Genomic DNA, 14,661 nt, shown 5'->3' on the forward strand with positions numbered 1-14,661 from the left:
GCCCACGTGTTTGCAGTAGTTTATTCATATTTTGTCACAAATGGCCGGGGAGGGGGTGCCGGACTCCTCCAGGCAACATAGAAAATAGGTCCAAGAGACAGGACAGGCTGGGGTTGGGGCAAGTGGGAATGGGGAAGGGGGAGATCTGGAGAGAGAGCCTGGGGGAGGGGAGAGGGCAGACTAGGGGTGGGGCTGCCCCCCTGCTGAGCCTGCTCATTCCCGGTGTGGGTACCCCCCCACCTGCAGGGGGAGCCTCAGGGTGGGGGTGGAGGGGGGTGGCCTAGAACTTCCAGGGTCAAGCCCTGCCCCTTGGCAGGGCCCGTGTCCCCCCCCCCCCCCACCGAAGTGGACAAGGCTGGAGGTTCCACCCCTTCCAAGACTGACTGCCATGCCTACAGGCTGGCAGAGGAGCCCCTGCCCCTATTTAGAGCTCTGCCCAGCCCTAGTCCAAGGGGAGGGGGCTCTGAAGGCGGGAGGTCCCCGCAGCAGCAGTTTGGGGGGGGCGTGGAGAGGAGGCTGGGGGCACCAGTGCCCCCTCCCTCCCCGGGGCTGAGGCCTCTGCGGCCGAGGGGCAGGGCTGGGGGTGCACAGGCGTCCGGTCCATTCTGGGCTTGCTCCCTGGCCGGCTTCCCCCTTAGAAACTCACCAACGTATAAACCATACTGTGGGGAGATGAGGCAATGAGCCAAGTCCTGAGTAGGCCCAGCTACTGGCCACCCCCCCCATCATACCCTGGGTTGCCCCCAGTCCTCAAGGGAAAAAGGCAGAAACTTGGGGCCCAACCACTCCTAGGATTGGAAGCATGGGACCTAGAGCATCCCTTCCCTGACTTCTGACTGCCATGAGCAGGGCCTCCTCACCTGTACAGGTAATAGAAGAAGGAGAGCAGGTAGAAGGCGAGTTTGCACCAGGACTCCTTCTGGCAGTAGTTGAGGATGTCAGCATTCATGATGGAGACCGCATCATACATGACCTCGGAGCCATCCGCAGGACGATGGAAGTACCTGGGGTGAAGGAGGGGCCTGAGCGCCCACCATCAAAGCGCCCACCCCCATCTTGCCCCTGCTTCTCCACCTCACTCCCCCACGCCCCACCAGGACAGTTTCCAGAGGTGGGAGAGGAGGGGGATGTTGAGGTCCTCACCTCCAGAGGTGGTAGAAGAGGAGGGGGATGTTGAGGCCCAGGGTCACCCACTCTGCTGCACACAGAAACATCAGACAGAAGAGGCCGTGGATGGAGTATTCTGGGACCACCAGCTGGGGAGGGAGGATGAGAGGTCAGCTGCCCGGTGCCAGGACAGACCCCAGCTTCAAGGGCACAGAGGGGAGCTGGGATTCGGGAGGTGCCCCCTCCACCACCGTGACCTCGGGATTAAAGGGGTCTCTAGCCTCCCACTCCCTCCCGGTGGCAGAGCTGATCAAGCAGGTCCCAGAGGGGTAAGGCCCTGGTGTGGGTCACAGGAGAGTAGGGCTGAGCTGGGCTAGAAGCCTCCTGCTACCAGCCCTGACACTGACCTTCCTCAGGAGGCAGCAGATGCGTTCGATGTTTTTTAAACGCTCGCGCTGTAGGGGGAGGAAAAAGCCGCCATGGGGGAGGCGGAGGAGCGGGCAATAGGGGCGCCCCCCCCTCCCGCCGCCATCGCCGTCCCTACGTCCCCACGTCCCCGCGTCCCCGGCCGACCTGCACGTGGCCGCCAGGGGGCGCCAGAGCAGCTTGCGGCAGGGCAGCAGCCGCGCCGTCCCCATGGCAACCGTCGCCATGGAGGGACCTTCACCCGCGTCTCCACGGCAACGGCCCAGAGCCTGGCAACGGCCGCTCCGCCAGGAGGAACCCGAGCCCTGAGCCCGCGCCAGGTGTTTGCTGGGGGCGGGGACAAACAGGAAGGGGCACAGCCGCCGGTCCCCCCCCACACCCCCTTCTTCCCGTTCCCCACCCACCCCCCTTCACCTGCGACAGATGGAAAGACAGACGGACGGACACACCTCAGCACAGCACATGTATCACTTACTGCCCGCGCTGGGTTCCCCTGATCGATGGGGTTCTTGAAGTCGGTCCGCAGCTCGTCAAAGGCTATGATCTGGGAGAGGGGCGTGTGCCCGTCAGGGCGGGGGGCAACAGTTTATGAGTCCCCCACCCACCCTTCTGTGGGATAGGAATTCATACATGGGGACTGGACCAGATGGAAGCTTGCTGCACAGGTGGAGAAACTGAGGCTGAGGGAAGGGCAGGGCCTGGCTCAAGGTCACACAACAGTCTGGAACAGAGTCCTAGTGTGCTAATGCCCGAGTCAAGCCATGTTCACGATGCCTCCACCCAAAACATTCCAAGAGATGGTGTCTTAATCTGCCCTGTGCTGACCACTGGGGCCCCAGAAGCCTGGGGCACAGCCCTTGCTTGAGAGGACCTCATATGCTTGGGAGGACTGTGAACTATATTCCAGGGTGATCAGGACTACTGGGGTGCTTGGTCCAGCGTTAGAAGCGATGGGGGGGGGGGGTGGTCAGGCTGGACTCGGAGTGGGTGTTCGGTGAACAAATGGGGGAAGGGAGTCCAAACATCAGGGACAGCAGGCACAAAGGCAGAAGGTTGAAAGACTAAGGAACATTCAGGAAGCTGCAGATTTCATGGGGCCAGAGTGAAAAGTGGGAAGGAAGATGGGAATGTGAGAGATGGGCTGCAGATGCTGTAAGCTCAGACCAGATGTTTGGACTTTAATTCTAAAAGTAATGGGAGCCATTGAGGGGTATAAAGCAGCAGAGTAGGGCGGTCAGGCTAATGTTTTAGGATAGATGAAGCAGGAGGTACACATTGGCTAACAGTCCCAGCCAAGACATACATGAGGCTTACTCTATGCCAGCAGCTTCATGTTTACTAACTCATTTAATGCTTGCAACAACCTGATGACGTAGGTACTGCCATATCCATTCTGCAGATAAAGAAACTGAGACTGGTTAAGTGACTTGTCCAAGGCTACACATAGCTAGTCAGTGGTAAGAATGGATTCTAACCCAGACTCCAGAGTTAAAATTCGTAACTGCTTAGGCCAGGCCAGAGAACTGTTGGGGGTGGGTGGGGGGAGGACTCACGTTGATAGTGATCTGAGTGAGGAGAATGGCAGTGAGGGTGGAGAGGTGTGGACGGATTCCAGAGCTATTTAGAAGCCAGACTCCAGAGGGCTTGAATGGCAGCGGAGTGGAGGCAGAGGGGCCCAAGTTGCCTTTGGGTGTTCGGGCATCTGGTAGATGGCAGTGTCCTCATTGGGATGGGGAACTCCTGGGAGGAACAGGTGTTTGAGGGGATGATGGGACAGACCTGGGTGGGGGGTGGGTGGGTGCAGCTAGCATGGGAAGAGGTCTGGAAGAAAAGCCTTCTGAGATCCCCTCCTCTCAGCACCAGCCCTAGGACGAGGCACGCACAGGGCCCACACCCCCAAGCATCTCAGACCCCAGACGGCTTGGAGGGAGAGAACACGGGCTTCCTGGAGGGAGCTGGGCCATCTGGAGCAGCACCCCTCTCCCCATGAACTCTGGGCAGCCACCTGCCCGCCAGACACAGCAACAGGGTCCAGCAGGGAGCGGAAGGGTGCCGTCTGTCTGCCCCAGAGCTGGCACCACCAGCAGGCAGCGGGTGTCATGCCTCCCACCCCCCAGGCTGCCTGGCGCTGACTCAGCCCCCTGGAACAAACAATCCCCCACGATGACAGCTGACACACGTCAGTCACCATCAGGGATGCCTAGCAACCAGTGGGGACTGGGTCAGGGTCTGGGGTGGGATCTGGGGTCCTGCCCTGGAAGTTTCTAGTTCTTACCAATTTGGATTCAGGACCACACCTCCTATGCCCATCCCCCAACTCCCTTAGTAGGACATGTTCTGGGCACTATGATGTATATACGACAAACCCATTTTGCCCACAAGGAAACAAACAGACTCAGCATGGGTGACTTGCTAAGACCACCCAATTAAATAGTTAAGTGAACACAGTGCTTGACACATAATAGGTGCTCAATAAATATTTGTTGAGCCCTTTCCCCCAGCCTAGGAGCCCCACAAGGGCAAAGCCTGAGTCTTATTCATCCTTGACTCCCCCACAGCTACCTAGAGCCTGGTTGTCTCAGTGCTTCCTATTGACACAGGTGTGTTGAATGGAGGGCTGCTCCGAGTGGTCCCTAAGGATAGGGACCACCAGAGGGTCTGCGGGAGGCCTCTGGGTGGGCAGGGGTGTGAAAAGGGGCTTCTTGAATTCCAGGAAACTTTCTCCCAGGAGCTGTTTGGCTCTGTGTTCCCAGCCTGCGACCCTCAATTTCTTCCAGTCTACAGGACCCCAGCCCTCCTGTCCCCAGACCACACATAGGATTGTCCACTGCCCTGGAATGAGATAGGAGAGATCGAGATGGAAGGGGGGGGGGGTGCGGTATGGAGGCAGAGAAAGAGGAAGATAAGAAAAAGCAACTAAGAGACCCACAGAATGAGAGAGAGAGAGAGAGAGAGGGAGAGAGAGGCACAAAGCCAGGCTTAAGGCTGGAGATGGGGGGTGGTGCATGTTGTAAAGTGCCTGTAGGGCCTCACTCCTCACACAGGAAGGGTGCAGAGTCCACGGAATCCTGATGTCAAGGAGACAGGCAGCTGCAGGGCAAGGGGGATTGTGAAGGGAGAGCTTGGTCAAGGGCCAGGGAGGATCCGGGGCCAGGCAGCAGGTCCCAGGAAAAGAGAGAGGAAGTGGGGAGACCAGGAAGGAAGCAGGTGAGGTGTGAGGAGGAAGCGATAGGAAGGAAAGAAGGGGATACGGGGGGGAGAGACTGGAGAGGGTGAGGGAATCCCCCTAGAGAGGATGGAGATAGGGAAGATATGTCTTGGTCATGGGAGCAGAGGATGCCGAGATGGACGGGCCAGCGCTGACCGAGACGGGCAGTCCTCATTGAGGGGATCGGGGTGGGGGCCAAAACCTCCGAGGACTGGAGGAGGGAGGGTGGTCAAGGGCCCCAAACAATGAGCTGGAGACTGAGCGATAGTTCTTGGTGAGAGGAAGGGAGCCAGGCAGAGAGGGCTGCTGAGGAGAGGGCCCCAGACAGAATGAGGGACAGGGACTCTCTCTAAGGGGAGGTGATTAGGATAAAGGATGAGAAATGGACATTCTGAAAGATCAGGTGTGAAGCCACACCAGAGTGAGAGACAGACCAAAGGGGACACACTAGACAAAGGGGAAAGTGGGCAGGAAGAGGAGGGGAAAAGGAGAAGTGGGGAGGAAACCTGCTGAGAGGAAGCCGGTAAAGGAGGGGGCAGGGAAGCCCGAGGGGAGCGGGTGGTGGGGACTAGGTCTCTGGGGCCGCTTAGAGCCAATCGCAGCTGGGTCAGGGAGGTGAGTGAGAGGGAAAGGGTTAACAGGCTCTGCGATCTGTGGGTCCTGTAAACAGATGCAGTTGCCATGGCAACCGGCTCCATCACTCCTGGCTGGAAAAACCCACAAAGGGGGGGCAAGCAGACAGACAAACTGCCCGACAAACGGGGGCGACTGGATTAGGGGGTAGGAGAGAAGGGAGCAAGAATCCCAGAATTCTGCCCCACTCCCCAAGACGGCATGGGGCAGGGGAAGGGGGTCAGAGACCAACTGACATACCCACAGACAGGCGGGGGCGGCGGAGGAAGGGGGCTCCGGGAAGGAAGCCGACGACGGGAGGGGGTGTTCATGGGGGCGAACAGAAGCCGACCAAAGGGGGATAGAGGAGACGAGGCTCCAAGTTTCCCCAGGCCCTGAGCCCATCCTCCCGGACCCTCCCGCTCTGTGCGCCCCCGGCCCCCCACCCCGCCCCCAGCCCCAGCCCGGCCTTACGTGCCAGATGACAAAGAAGATGAGGGAGGCGCACAGCACCAGGGTGAGCATGTAGCAGAACGCGGCGAAGGTGAACGCCATGGCCCCCGCGCCGGGCGGCGGCCCGGGGGGCGCCAGCGCGGGGCCCGGGCGCAAGGGGACGCCCCCCGGTCCGCGTTCAGGGCCGGCCGGGCATGGCCCGCAGGCCTCGGGGGACGCGGGCGGCGCGGCCGGGACCGGGGCCGCGGGGCCGTGGGGCGCGCGGGGCGCGGGCCGGTGGGCTCTGGGGGCGCGTCCGCTGCCGGCTGCCCGGGCCCCGATCGCTCATCCTGCGATCCCTCGCCCGCGGCTCCCTCGCTCTCCAGCCCGCGAAGCCGGCGGGGCGGAGCCGGGGGCGGGGCCGCCGTGCTAGCGGCCTCGGGCGGGGCTGGGTCTCCGCGCGCCCCTCCGCTTGCACAGCCCGGCCCGGGAGCCACCTCCCCGCCCCAACCTCAGGGACACGTAGGCACGGACGCACATCTCTGGCAAGTGCCCGCCCCCGCCCCCCGCGTCACACAACGAGCTCGGTCCACTCGGACGAGCACACACACACACCCCTACCCTCACATATGTGTTTCGTACTTTGGCCGGGAGGCCAGGCTAAGAGGTCTTAAGTGGGAGGAACTTGGCACTTTGGGGGGGGGGGGGGGGCGACACCTGGCTTGAATACAGGGCAAAGCTGGGAGACGGGCTGAAGGGGATGCAGGCCAGGCATGATGGGGCACATCTGCGGCCCAACCTCACAGCATGGATGGATGTGCGCCTGTGTGGGTGTTGGCGGCGGCTCACCAGGTACTCGCCGATGTCCGCCTGCCTCCCTTGCAGCCGGAACCGTGCTGGGCCCGTAGGGACACACCACAGAAGCAAAAGCAGGCAGCCCTCCTGGCTTTAGGAAGTGGGTCAAGGGCTTTCAAAAGCAACCCCAGGACACACAGCCCAAGCCAGGACCCCTGTACTGCCAGCCAAGCCCAGGGCCCCAGCTCCATTTCCCCACCCCAAGACAGCTCCCGCCACAGACCACACTCAACCACCACAACTTCCTTGCAAAAACCCTCGGCTCACCGGAGGGCCAGTGGAAATTTTATTTTTTGTCCTTTCTGTCTTTCCCCAAGTGGCTTTTCCTTGCAAAATGCCTGACATGACACCAGAGGGGAACCTGGGAGTGGGGGGCACCCCAGGAACTTAAATACAAGCTGGAGGGCAGGGCACAGATGGGACAGGCGAGAGACAGCACAAGGGACATGGCTTCTCAGGTAGAGACCAAAGGTTTGTTTTTCTGCAGGAAGAAGCTGTGCCAGAGGGCAGGGGGCTAGGATCCCGGTGGGGGGGGGGGGGGCGGGAATGGGGAGGCCCTCAACCCTGGGTTTGCACCCACATTCCCCAGAGGAGAAGCAGCACCAGGGTATGAGAACCTGCCCTCATAGGTTTCCAAGAACAGAAGGGGGAGAATAAGCCAGATGTGCTGCCTCAGGGACAGGGAGGTGCTGGCAGAGTGAGGGTTAAGGCTGGCGCCCGGCCTCTGGCACGGTGGGCCTTCCGCCTCTGCCTGCCTTGGGGACAAAGGGGCACGGTGGGCAGGCAGCACATGGGCCTGGCTCTGGCAGGGCAGGGGGTGGCAGGAGCAGGCTCCCTCTGGGCTCAAGACACAGGCCCAGCATGGCTGCCCGCCCACCTGCTCTAGATGTGCTCAGACCCCACTGCAGCTGGACGGCTCGAGCTGTGAAGTGTGGAAGGGGCAGGGAGGGGAGGCAGGGAGGAAAGGGTGGGCTGCTGGGCCCCTGTGGCCCCCATGCCCTTCCTGAGGTCCAGCCCAGGGCCCTGGATCCTGGGTCCTGGATCCCCTGGTCCCATTCCTGGCCCTGGGTGCTGACTGTTGACAGGGACTGCAGCGGCCAGGGAGGCTCTCAGTTCTTGGGGAAGGGGGGGTGGGGTGGGGTGGGAAGGCAAAAGGGTAAGGAGAGAAACCCACTGCAGCATACATGGGGGGCAAGGGAGGGGAACAGAGGAGCCCTCATCCCAAAGAAAGGTGTGTGGTGGGGTACCTTTTAAAGTTACCTAGAGGCAGCAGCAGAGCAAGCCCACATCCCCACCCCAGCCAAAGGTCCTGGGTGTCCTCCCTTGGGGGCCTTGACAAAACCGGGGCTCAGGGCAGCAGGCAGATGGGCCAGAGGGAGATGGGGAGCCCAGGACACCCCAAAGCCACAGACTCAAATGCCCCAGGACAGGGAGGCACCTCCTGTCCCCTCCAGGGGCATCATCTGGAGAAGGTGCCCCCTCCTGTCCCACCCCATGTGCCCCTCCTAGCAACAGCCACCACCAGCCGGCTTCACGGGGGTGCTGTCAATCTTGAGGTTGGGCCGCTCACCCCCTGAGGCTGCCCCAGGCCCCATCCGCTTTTTGATCTCAGCAGCCATGGTCATGAATGCCTGCTCGACATTGGTAGCGTTCTTGGCACTCGTCTCCAGGAAGGGGATGCCCAGAGAGTCTGCAAACTCCTGACAAGGGGAGAAGAGAGAAGAGGAGGGGAAGGAGGGGTGAGAGGCAGCAGACACCAGCCCATCCTGGGCGGCCTGACCCAGGCCCTGCTCACCTTGGCTGTGGTGTTATCCACCACTTTCTTGGTGGTGAGGTCGCTCTTGTTGCCCACCAGGAGCTTATTGACGTTCTCACTGGCATAGCGGTCAATTTCCTGTAGCCACTGCTTCACGTTGGCGTAGGATTCCTAGAGGAGCCAGAATCAGAAGTTATTTTGCTCTCAACTCCCATCCCTACCCAAGGCCAGGAGAACCAGGGCTGTTAAAGGGGGCTTCCCTGGGCTCCTGAGAGAGGCAGGAGCCCTGAGAGCTCAGGGAACCAGACAGAAGAAGTTTTCTCCTCCAGGTTTAGGTGTCCTCTCTGATGCCCTCCGTCTGAGACCCCCAAAGCCAAGCCTGGCACCAGCTATCTGCTAACAGCCCCAGTACATAAAACAGCCCAAGCCTAAGGGCCAGCCAGCTCTGCTTCATGCTGTTGGTCTCTCCCTGAGACACAGAAAAGGCTGAAAACCCGCAGGGAGCAAATAACAAAAGAGAGACCAGAGAGGAGACGGAAATGGAGGGGAACAGGTTAGCAAAGTTCCCATGGTGGCCTTAAAATCCCTGTAAGGTCTGAAGTCTTACAGCCCAATGGTTAGGTGGAGGGTCCTTGCAGAGGAGACCCTGGCCCATTGAGAGAGACACATACCCGGGAACAAGGCCAGACATGCATTCTGCTTCTGGCACCGACAGCCTCCTCACTCAGACCAGCCTTCCCAACAGCTGGCCACTCCCTTCCCCCTACCCCTGGCTCACAGACAAAGACAGATCTTTCAGGAACATGCGTGAGCCAGAGCCACTTTCCCCTCTTAGGAATCAGAACGTGGGGGGCTATCCCACTGGACTCGAACTTACACCTCCTGCGTGTCCTAGGCTGGGGCCCTGTGGACAAGGATGGGACACATACCTAGGTCCTACCCTAAGGCACTCAGGAGATAGTGGGGGACTAGAGCAGGACACACACGATGGCAAGACAGGGTGAGGAGCGCTGTAGGGATGGAAGGCAGGAGCCGCTGCAGCCCTAGGACTGCTTCTGCCCAGAGAGACTGCAGCTGACCTATGTCCGAAGGTACAAACCGGCCTTGTGTGGAAGCAAGTGGAGGAATGGGAAAGGTGCGAGGGGAGGAGATGACACACACCAGGTCAAGGAATGGGGTAGGGGGGTGAGGGGGCGCAGTGCCTTTGGAGAGCAGGGGGAAGCTGAAGGTTGCTGGCTACAGGCCCTGGGCACAGAAGGAAGGGGAAAGGAGGCAGGCCAGAAGATGGAAGGTCTTAGCTTGGCTGAATCTGGACAACCAGGAGCCCACGAGAGTTTTCTCAGGAAGGGAGCAGCAGAAGCACACCTGTGTTCTGGGAAGACAGTCCAGGTAGGAGTGTAGAGGCCAGTTCAGCCTGGTGAGAAGATGGAGACCAACTGGGAGGTGGCTGGAATATTCTAGGGAAGAAATGTGCGCCCTGAGCCAAGGAGTGAGGCAAGGAAGAGTGCAGGATTCAGAGTCAAGACCATCCTGGGTTAAGTCCCCAGCTCTGCCAAACATTTACTGTGAGACCCTAGATTTGTCACCTGACCTCTCTGAGCTTCAACTTCCTCACTTCTATAAAACAGTATCTCCCGATGGGGCTGTTATGAACATGAGATAACGAATGCAGGCCTGTCTCATGACAAGTGCTTAATTAGCAGGAGCTGCTATTATCCTCATCACTGCTATTATTACAAGGGAATGGACCTGAGAAAGAAGACAGAGAAGAGAACTGGGGGAAGGAAGAGTTTTCTGGTCAGACCAACAGGAACTCTGTTACAAAGATGGGGTTGTGGGAGATAGCACGGGGAGGGACAGTGAGGGCCGTGCTGGATACACGGAGTTCTGAAGATGACCCGGAGCTGAGAGGTTGGCTAGGGGAAGGGAAGGGTTGGCTTGGAAGCCAAGAACGCTGGTTCAAACACTGGCTTTGCCCTTTCTGGCTATGAGACCATGGGCAAGTCACCTAACACCTCCCTAAGCGTATCTCAGCCAGAAAACAGGGACCCCAGTACTCAGTTCACTGGACAAAGTGCCAGCAAGGTAGAACACAGAAGAAAAGACCCACAGTGATAGCCGTTTGCACAGGACTCACAGAACATAAGACAGGAACCAAACCACAAAGCGGCCAGACCCATGCAGGGAGAGTCAAGAAACACAAGATGAGGATGGGGGCAGGAGGTGGTAGTACAGAGCAAACCTGTAAAAACTCACGCAAAAGAGAATCTAATGCAGCAAAAGGTACGAGAGCTGGAGATAGTAAACTTTCCAAGGAGAGGGAAGAGAATGAAGGTAAAAGCCATGAAAGGTCAATCAGGGCAAGAACTGAAATGAGGTCATGGGACTTGGCAGCTAGAGGTCCTTGGCGACCTCTGTCTGAGTAGAGCACAGTTCACCCACAGCCTGTTGTCCAAAAGACATCATGAGTTCCCAGTGAGCCCAAGGGCCCAGCTGCCCTTCCGAGCGGGAACTCCTCCAGGCCCAGGGCTGATACAAGCATCTCCATGTGCCCAGGACCAGGCCCCCCACTAAGCAGCAAGGTTTAGTTGAAAGAACAAAGGCGGCAGAATCAGGTTTTCTGTCTGTCACTTAATGAACTGCGTGGCCCCAGGCAAGTCTCCTCACCATTCTGACCCGTTTCCTCATCTGTAAAGTGGGAACCTAGTGCAGACCCCTTTAGAGTGTCATGAGGCTGTGGCAAGTTCTCTAAAAACTATAAGGTATGGTGGGACTGTTTCAGGTTCTAATGCCACCACTGCTGCCAGTGACACATGACTAATGCTGCCACAGCAGACACTGGGCTTCTGCCTTGGCTCACAACGCGCCCCGAGTGCAGGGCTCCCCCACCTCCTTGTCTAAAGCCCTCCGATCGCTTCTCCACAGGATCTTCACACAGGAAGCCATGGGCCCAGCAAGGCAGCTGATCAGCTGACCAAACCCCTACAAAACACAGGTGCCCCGACTCTAGAATAAGGTGGCAAGTTTGGCCAAGAGCTGTGAGGCCTGGTTCTGCAACACCCTGCAGCAGGGCCTCAGGAGGATGCACTTCTGCGGCTGCTTCCCTCCTTGTGAAATGAGCCCGAGTACAGTCTCCCTTCCAGGCAGCATCCGGAAGAGAGGATGGGAAGAGTAAAAAGAAACAAGAACCAAAGACCGGGGGCACCTGACTGGTTCAGTCACAACATGCGACTGTTGATCTCGGGGTTGTGAATTTGACCCCCAAATTGGGTGTGGAGATTACTTAAAAAAATAAGACCTTTGGGGAAAAAAAAGAAAAAAGAAAAAAAGGGAACAAAGATCCAAAACTGAGGAGGCAAAGCCGGGAATGTGGCCCCAGGAGTACCTACCTGGTCGGTGACATCGTACACCACAATGATGCCATGAGCCCCCCGGTAGTAGCTGGAAGTGATGGTCCGGAACCGCTCCTGACCAGCTGTGTCCCACTGAAAGAAAGTAGGAGAGAAGGGAAGGACAGGTCAGCTCTGGGCTACGTGCCGAGAACCCCGTCCCAAGGCGGCTGCCCCTGCACCAGGGACTGGGAAGAGCAACACTCACGATCTGAAGTTTGATGGTTTTGCCATCCAGCTCAATGGTTCGGATCTTGAAGTCCACCCCGATAGTGCTGATATAGCTCTCTGTGTATGTGTCATCCTGGAAAAGCGGGGACCAGTGAAATGGCCTCAGTGAACAGGGCCAGGGCCCATCTGGAAAACCTCCCTCCAGGTCTCTGCCCCCAGCTGAGCTTGTAACTGCCAAGCCCCCACTCTCAGCACCCCAACCTGCCAGCCCTGTGTCTTTCATCCTTGGGGTCTAAGGTCTTGCAACTACTGGGCTCTGGGCTGTCCCCTCTCCCTCCTGCCACCAGCCAGGACCCCAGATGGACGGTATGGGAGGCTTCTTACTCACAGCAAACCGCAGAAGCAGGCATGACTTGCCCACGCCCGAATCACCAATCAGAAGCAGCTTAAACAGGTAGTCACTGGCAAGAAAGGATGGGAAGACGTGAAGGAAGGCAAAGAGCCCACCCGCCCCGCCATCCTGCAGTCACAACTACGACACTCTCCCATGCCGTGAGGCTTGCCTTGGTTTAGAGTATTAAGGTGCTCACAAGATCCTCCCACAAGTCCTGGGCAGGGGAGGGCGGACCACCGCCCATATTACAGCTGGCCCAAAGGACTGTCTAAATTCCCACCTTACGGGGAAGGAAACTGAGGCACGGAGAGAAACATGACTTGCCAAGGATCACAGTCATTAGGGGAAAAAGCTGGACATCCTATCCTGACTCCTGACAGGCTCCATGGTCTCGCGGCCAGTAGGGACCATCTAGGGAATCCCCCACACTTCCCTGGGGCCCACGTGGCTTGGCAGGGGAGGCCCCAGAAGTGGAAGCTAGGGCCCAGCCTAGAACTTAAGTGAACCTGTATGTAAGGAGCCTGGTAAGAAGAGGTGGTCAACAAGTAGCAACGGGAGCAGTTAAACCGCACTGAGTTCCTAAGCGTGCCTGGCCCTGGGCGGAACACTTCAGACACATCATCTCGTCTAAGCCTTACAACAGCCCTGTGAAGCGGACGGTGTTATTCCCAACTAATGAGGAAACCAGAGGTCAGAAGAGGGAAGTGTGACTTGCCCTCAGTTACACAGCTGTTAACTTTAAGACTGGAAACCAGGTTCAGACTCCAAAGTCTCTGTGAGAGCCTGCTGGTTCCCTTCTGTGTCCCTGATAAGCCAGCTCAGAGCTTCACCCTTCCCCAAGGAAATCTGAGGCCTGGATCTGGAGGAGAAAAAGGAAGTGGCGGAAGAGGAAGAAGGTAACTGACACTGGGGGAAATCTGTCAATGAGAAGTCCGGGACAGAGATGTGGGCCACCTACCCGCAGGGGGAGTGACCAAGAAGTGAGGAGAGTCTGAGGTACAGAGAATCCCACTGGAAGGGAGAAACAAATGCCACATTCATCTAAACTTCACCGGCAGCGTGACGGGGAAGGGAAGGGGTGTGACGATGGCGCTGGGGGCCTGCGCAAAGGTGAGGAGAGGGCGGGAAGGGACTGGCCTCCAGGAGCGGCAGGACGGCTAGACCCAGGCAAGGGGCAAAGCGGCGGTCCCGGAGGGGAGGACCCACGAGAGAGCGACCCAGCGCGGTGCCTCGAGGCTGCCCGCGCCTGACCAGCCCCTGAAACAGGATTCCGGGAGAACGGGAAGAACAGAAAGGCTGACTGTCTGACCTAAAGGGCGCCCGAGTCTGGACCCGCTCCAAAACGCCGGGACAGTCGTCAGCACCCAGACCGCCACTCTCAAGCAGCAGGTGGGGAAACTGAGGCCGGGAGAGACCGAGGCTGCAGGGTCACCTGACCGATAAGGCCTGGTAGGAGCCGGTGCTTGGGACTCCAAGTAGTGCCCCTCGGGGTCGCAGCGTCTGGGCGCCGGGTGCAAGAACTCGGGGTGCCGAGCCGGGGTCCGGGGGCCCCCGGGGGGAGGGGCAGGACCCGGATGTGGGGGGGGGGGTCAGCGGAAGAGGGACCCGGATGTGGGGGCGCCGCGCAGTCCTGACCCAGGCCGGACAACCCCGGTAAGCGTACAGCCCCGTACTCGGGATCGAGGCTGCGCCGGACGGCGCGGGCGGGGCTCACTCACTATTCGGGGTTCATGGCGGCGGCGGTGGCCCGCTCGGTCGCTCCCAGTCAGCTCTGCTCCGCCTCCCGTTCCAAGATGGTGGCCGCTCCGCCCCACAGGCCCCGCCCGCCACGCGCAGGCGCAAACATTCCCGACTTGGGTCTTGCTGCGTTGCTTCTCGGAACTTGTAGTCTCCTTGCTTTTCCCAAATCACCCCCGCTGCGCAGGCGTAAACCCGAGGTTGTGTCTCCTAGCTCACGCCCCATCATCGCCGCGCGATGCCTTCTGGGGCTTGTAGTTCGTTCCCCGTAGCCGTACCCGGGCTTGATGAAAGCGCCCAGAAGCCTGACTGTGTCCCCACCAGGAAAGCTCAATTTAGGGCTGGGGTTGACACGTTTCGTGTCTGCCTGGCAGAGGTGGTCATCCCTACCCTCTCAGCTCCCGGAGCTGTTAGCATTAGAAGTTCATTTATTTGGGGTTCTTGGTGTGCTGGTACTGTTAATTCAGATGCAGCCCCGGGAGGGTGTCGTCACCCACATTTTATAGATGGAAAAGTCGACTCTCGGTAATTCGCTCAAGGTGAAACAGCCTTGTAAGGGGAAGAGTTCAAAGAC

General features: G+C 59.1%; 2 protein-coding genes and 1 long non-coding RNA gene across 3 annotated transcripts; all 3 read right to left on the bottom strand.

The window, feature by feature from the left end:
* Positions 1-7: 7 nt before the first annotated feature.
* On the bottom strand, positions 8-5,968 carry CNIH2 (cornichon family AMPA receptor auxiliary protein 2). Its single transcript, XM_086676844.1, has 6 exons — positions 5,828-5,968; positions 2,009-2,077; positions 1,515-1,562; positions 1,144-1,256; positions 861-1,004; positions 8-662 (listed from the first exon to the last, which is right to left on the bottom strand). The coding sequence occupies exons 1-6, from the start codon at positions 5,906-5,908 to the stop codon at positions 635-637; spliced, it is 483 nt and encodes a 160-aa protein (XP_086532970.1). The 5' UTR covers positions 5,909-5,968; the 3' UTR covers positions 8-634.
* Positions 5,969-6,882: 914 nt separating this feature from the next.
* RAB1B (RAB1B, member RAS oncogene family) lies at positions 6,883-14,216 on the bottom strand. The gene is made up of 6 exons (XM_025915708.2): positions 14,069-14,216; positions 12,345-12,417; positions 11,994-12,089; positions 11,786-11,881; positions 8,436-8,567; positions 6,883-8,340 (listed from the first exon to the last, which is right to left on the bottom strand). Exons 1-6 carry the CDS (start codon positions 14,080-14,082, stop codon positions 8,146-8,148), a joined length of 606 nt encoding a protein of 201 aa, XP_025771493.1. The 5' UTR covers positions 14,083-14,216; the 3' UTR covers positions 6,883-8,145.
* On the bottom strand, positions 12,424-14,060 carry LOC147576365 (uncharacterized). Its single transcript, XR_015240710.1, has 3 exons — positions 13,660-14,060; positions 13,309-13,361; positions 12,424-13,209 (listed from the first exon to the last, which is right to left on the bottom strand). It is a non-coding gene; the product is annotated as an uncharacterized LOC147576365 (long non-coding RNA).
* Positions 14,217-14,661: the final 445 nt, after the last annotated feature.

This window comes from Puma concolor, chromosome D1 (genome assembly GCF_028749965.1).
Source record: "Puma concolor isolate L17-30 chromosome D1, mPumCon1.1.hap2, whole genome shotgun sequence".
Taxonomy (NCBI): domain Eukaryota; kingdom Metazoa; phylum Chordata; class Mammalia; order Carnivora; family Felidae; genus Puma; species Puma concolor.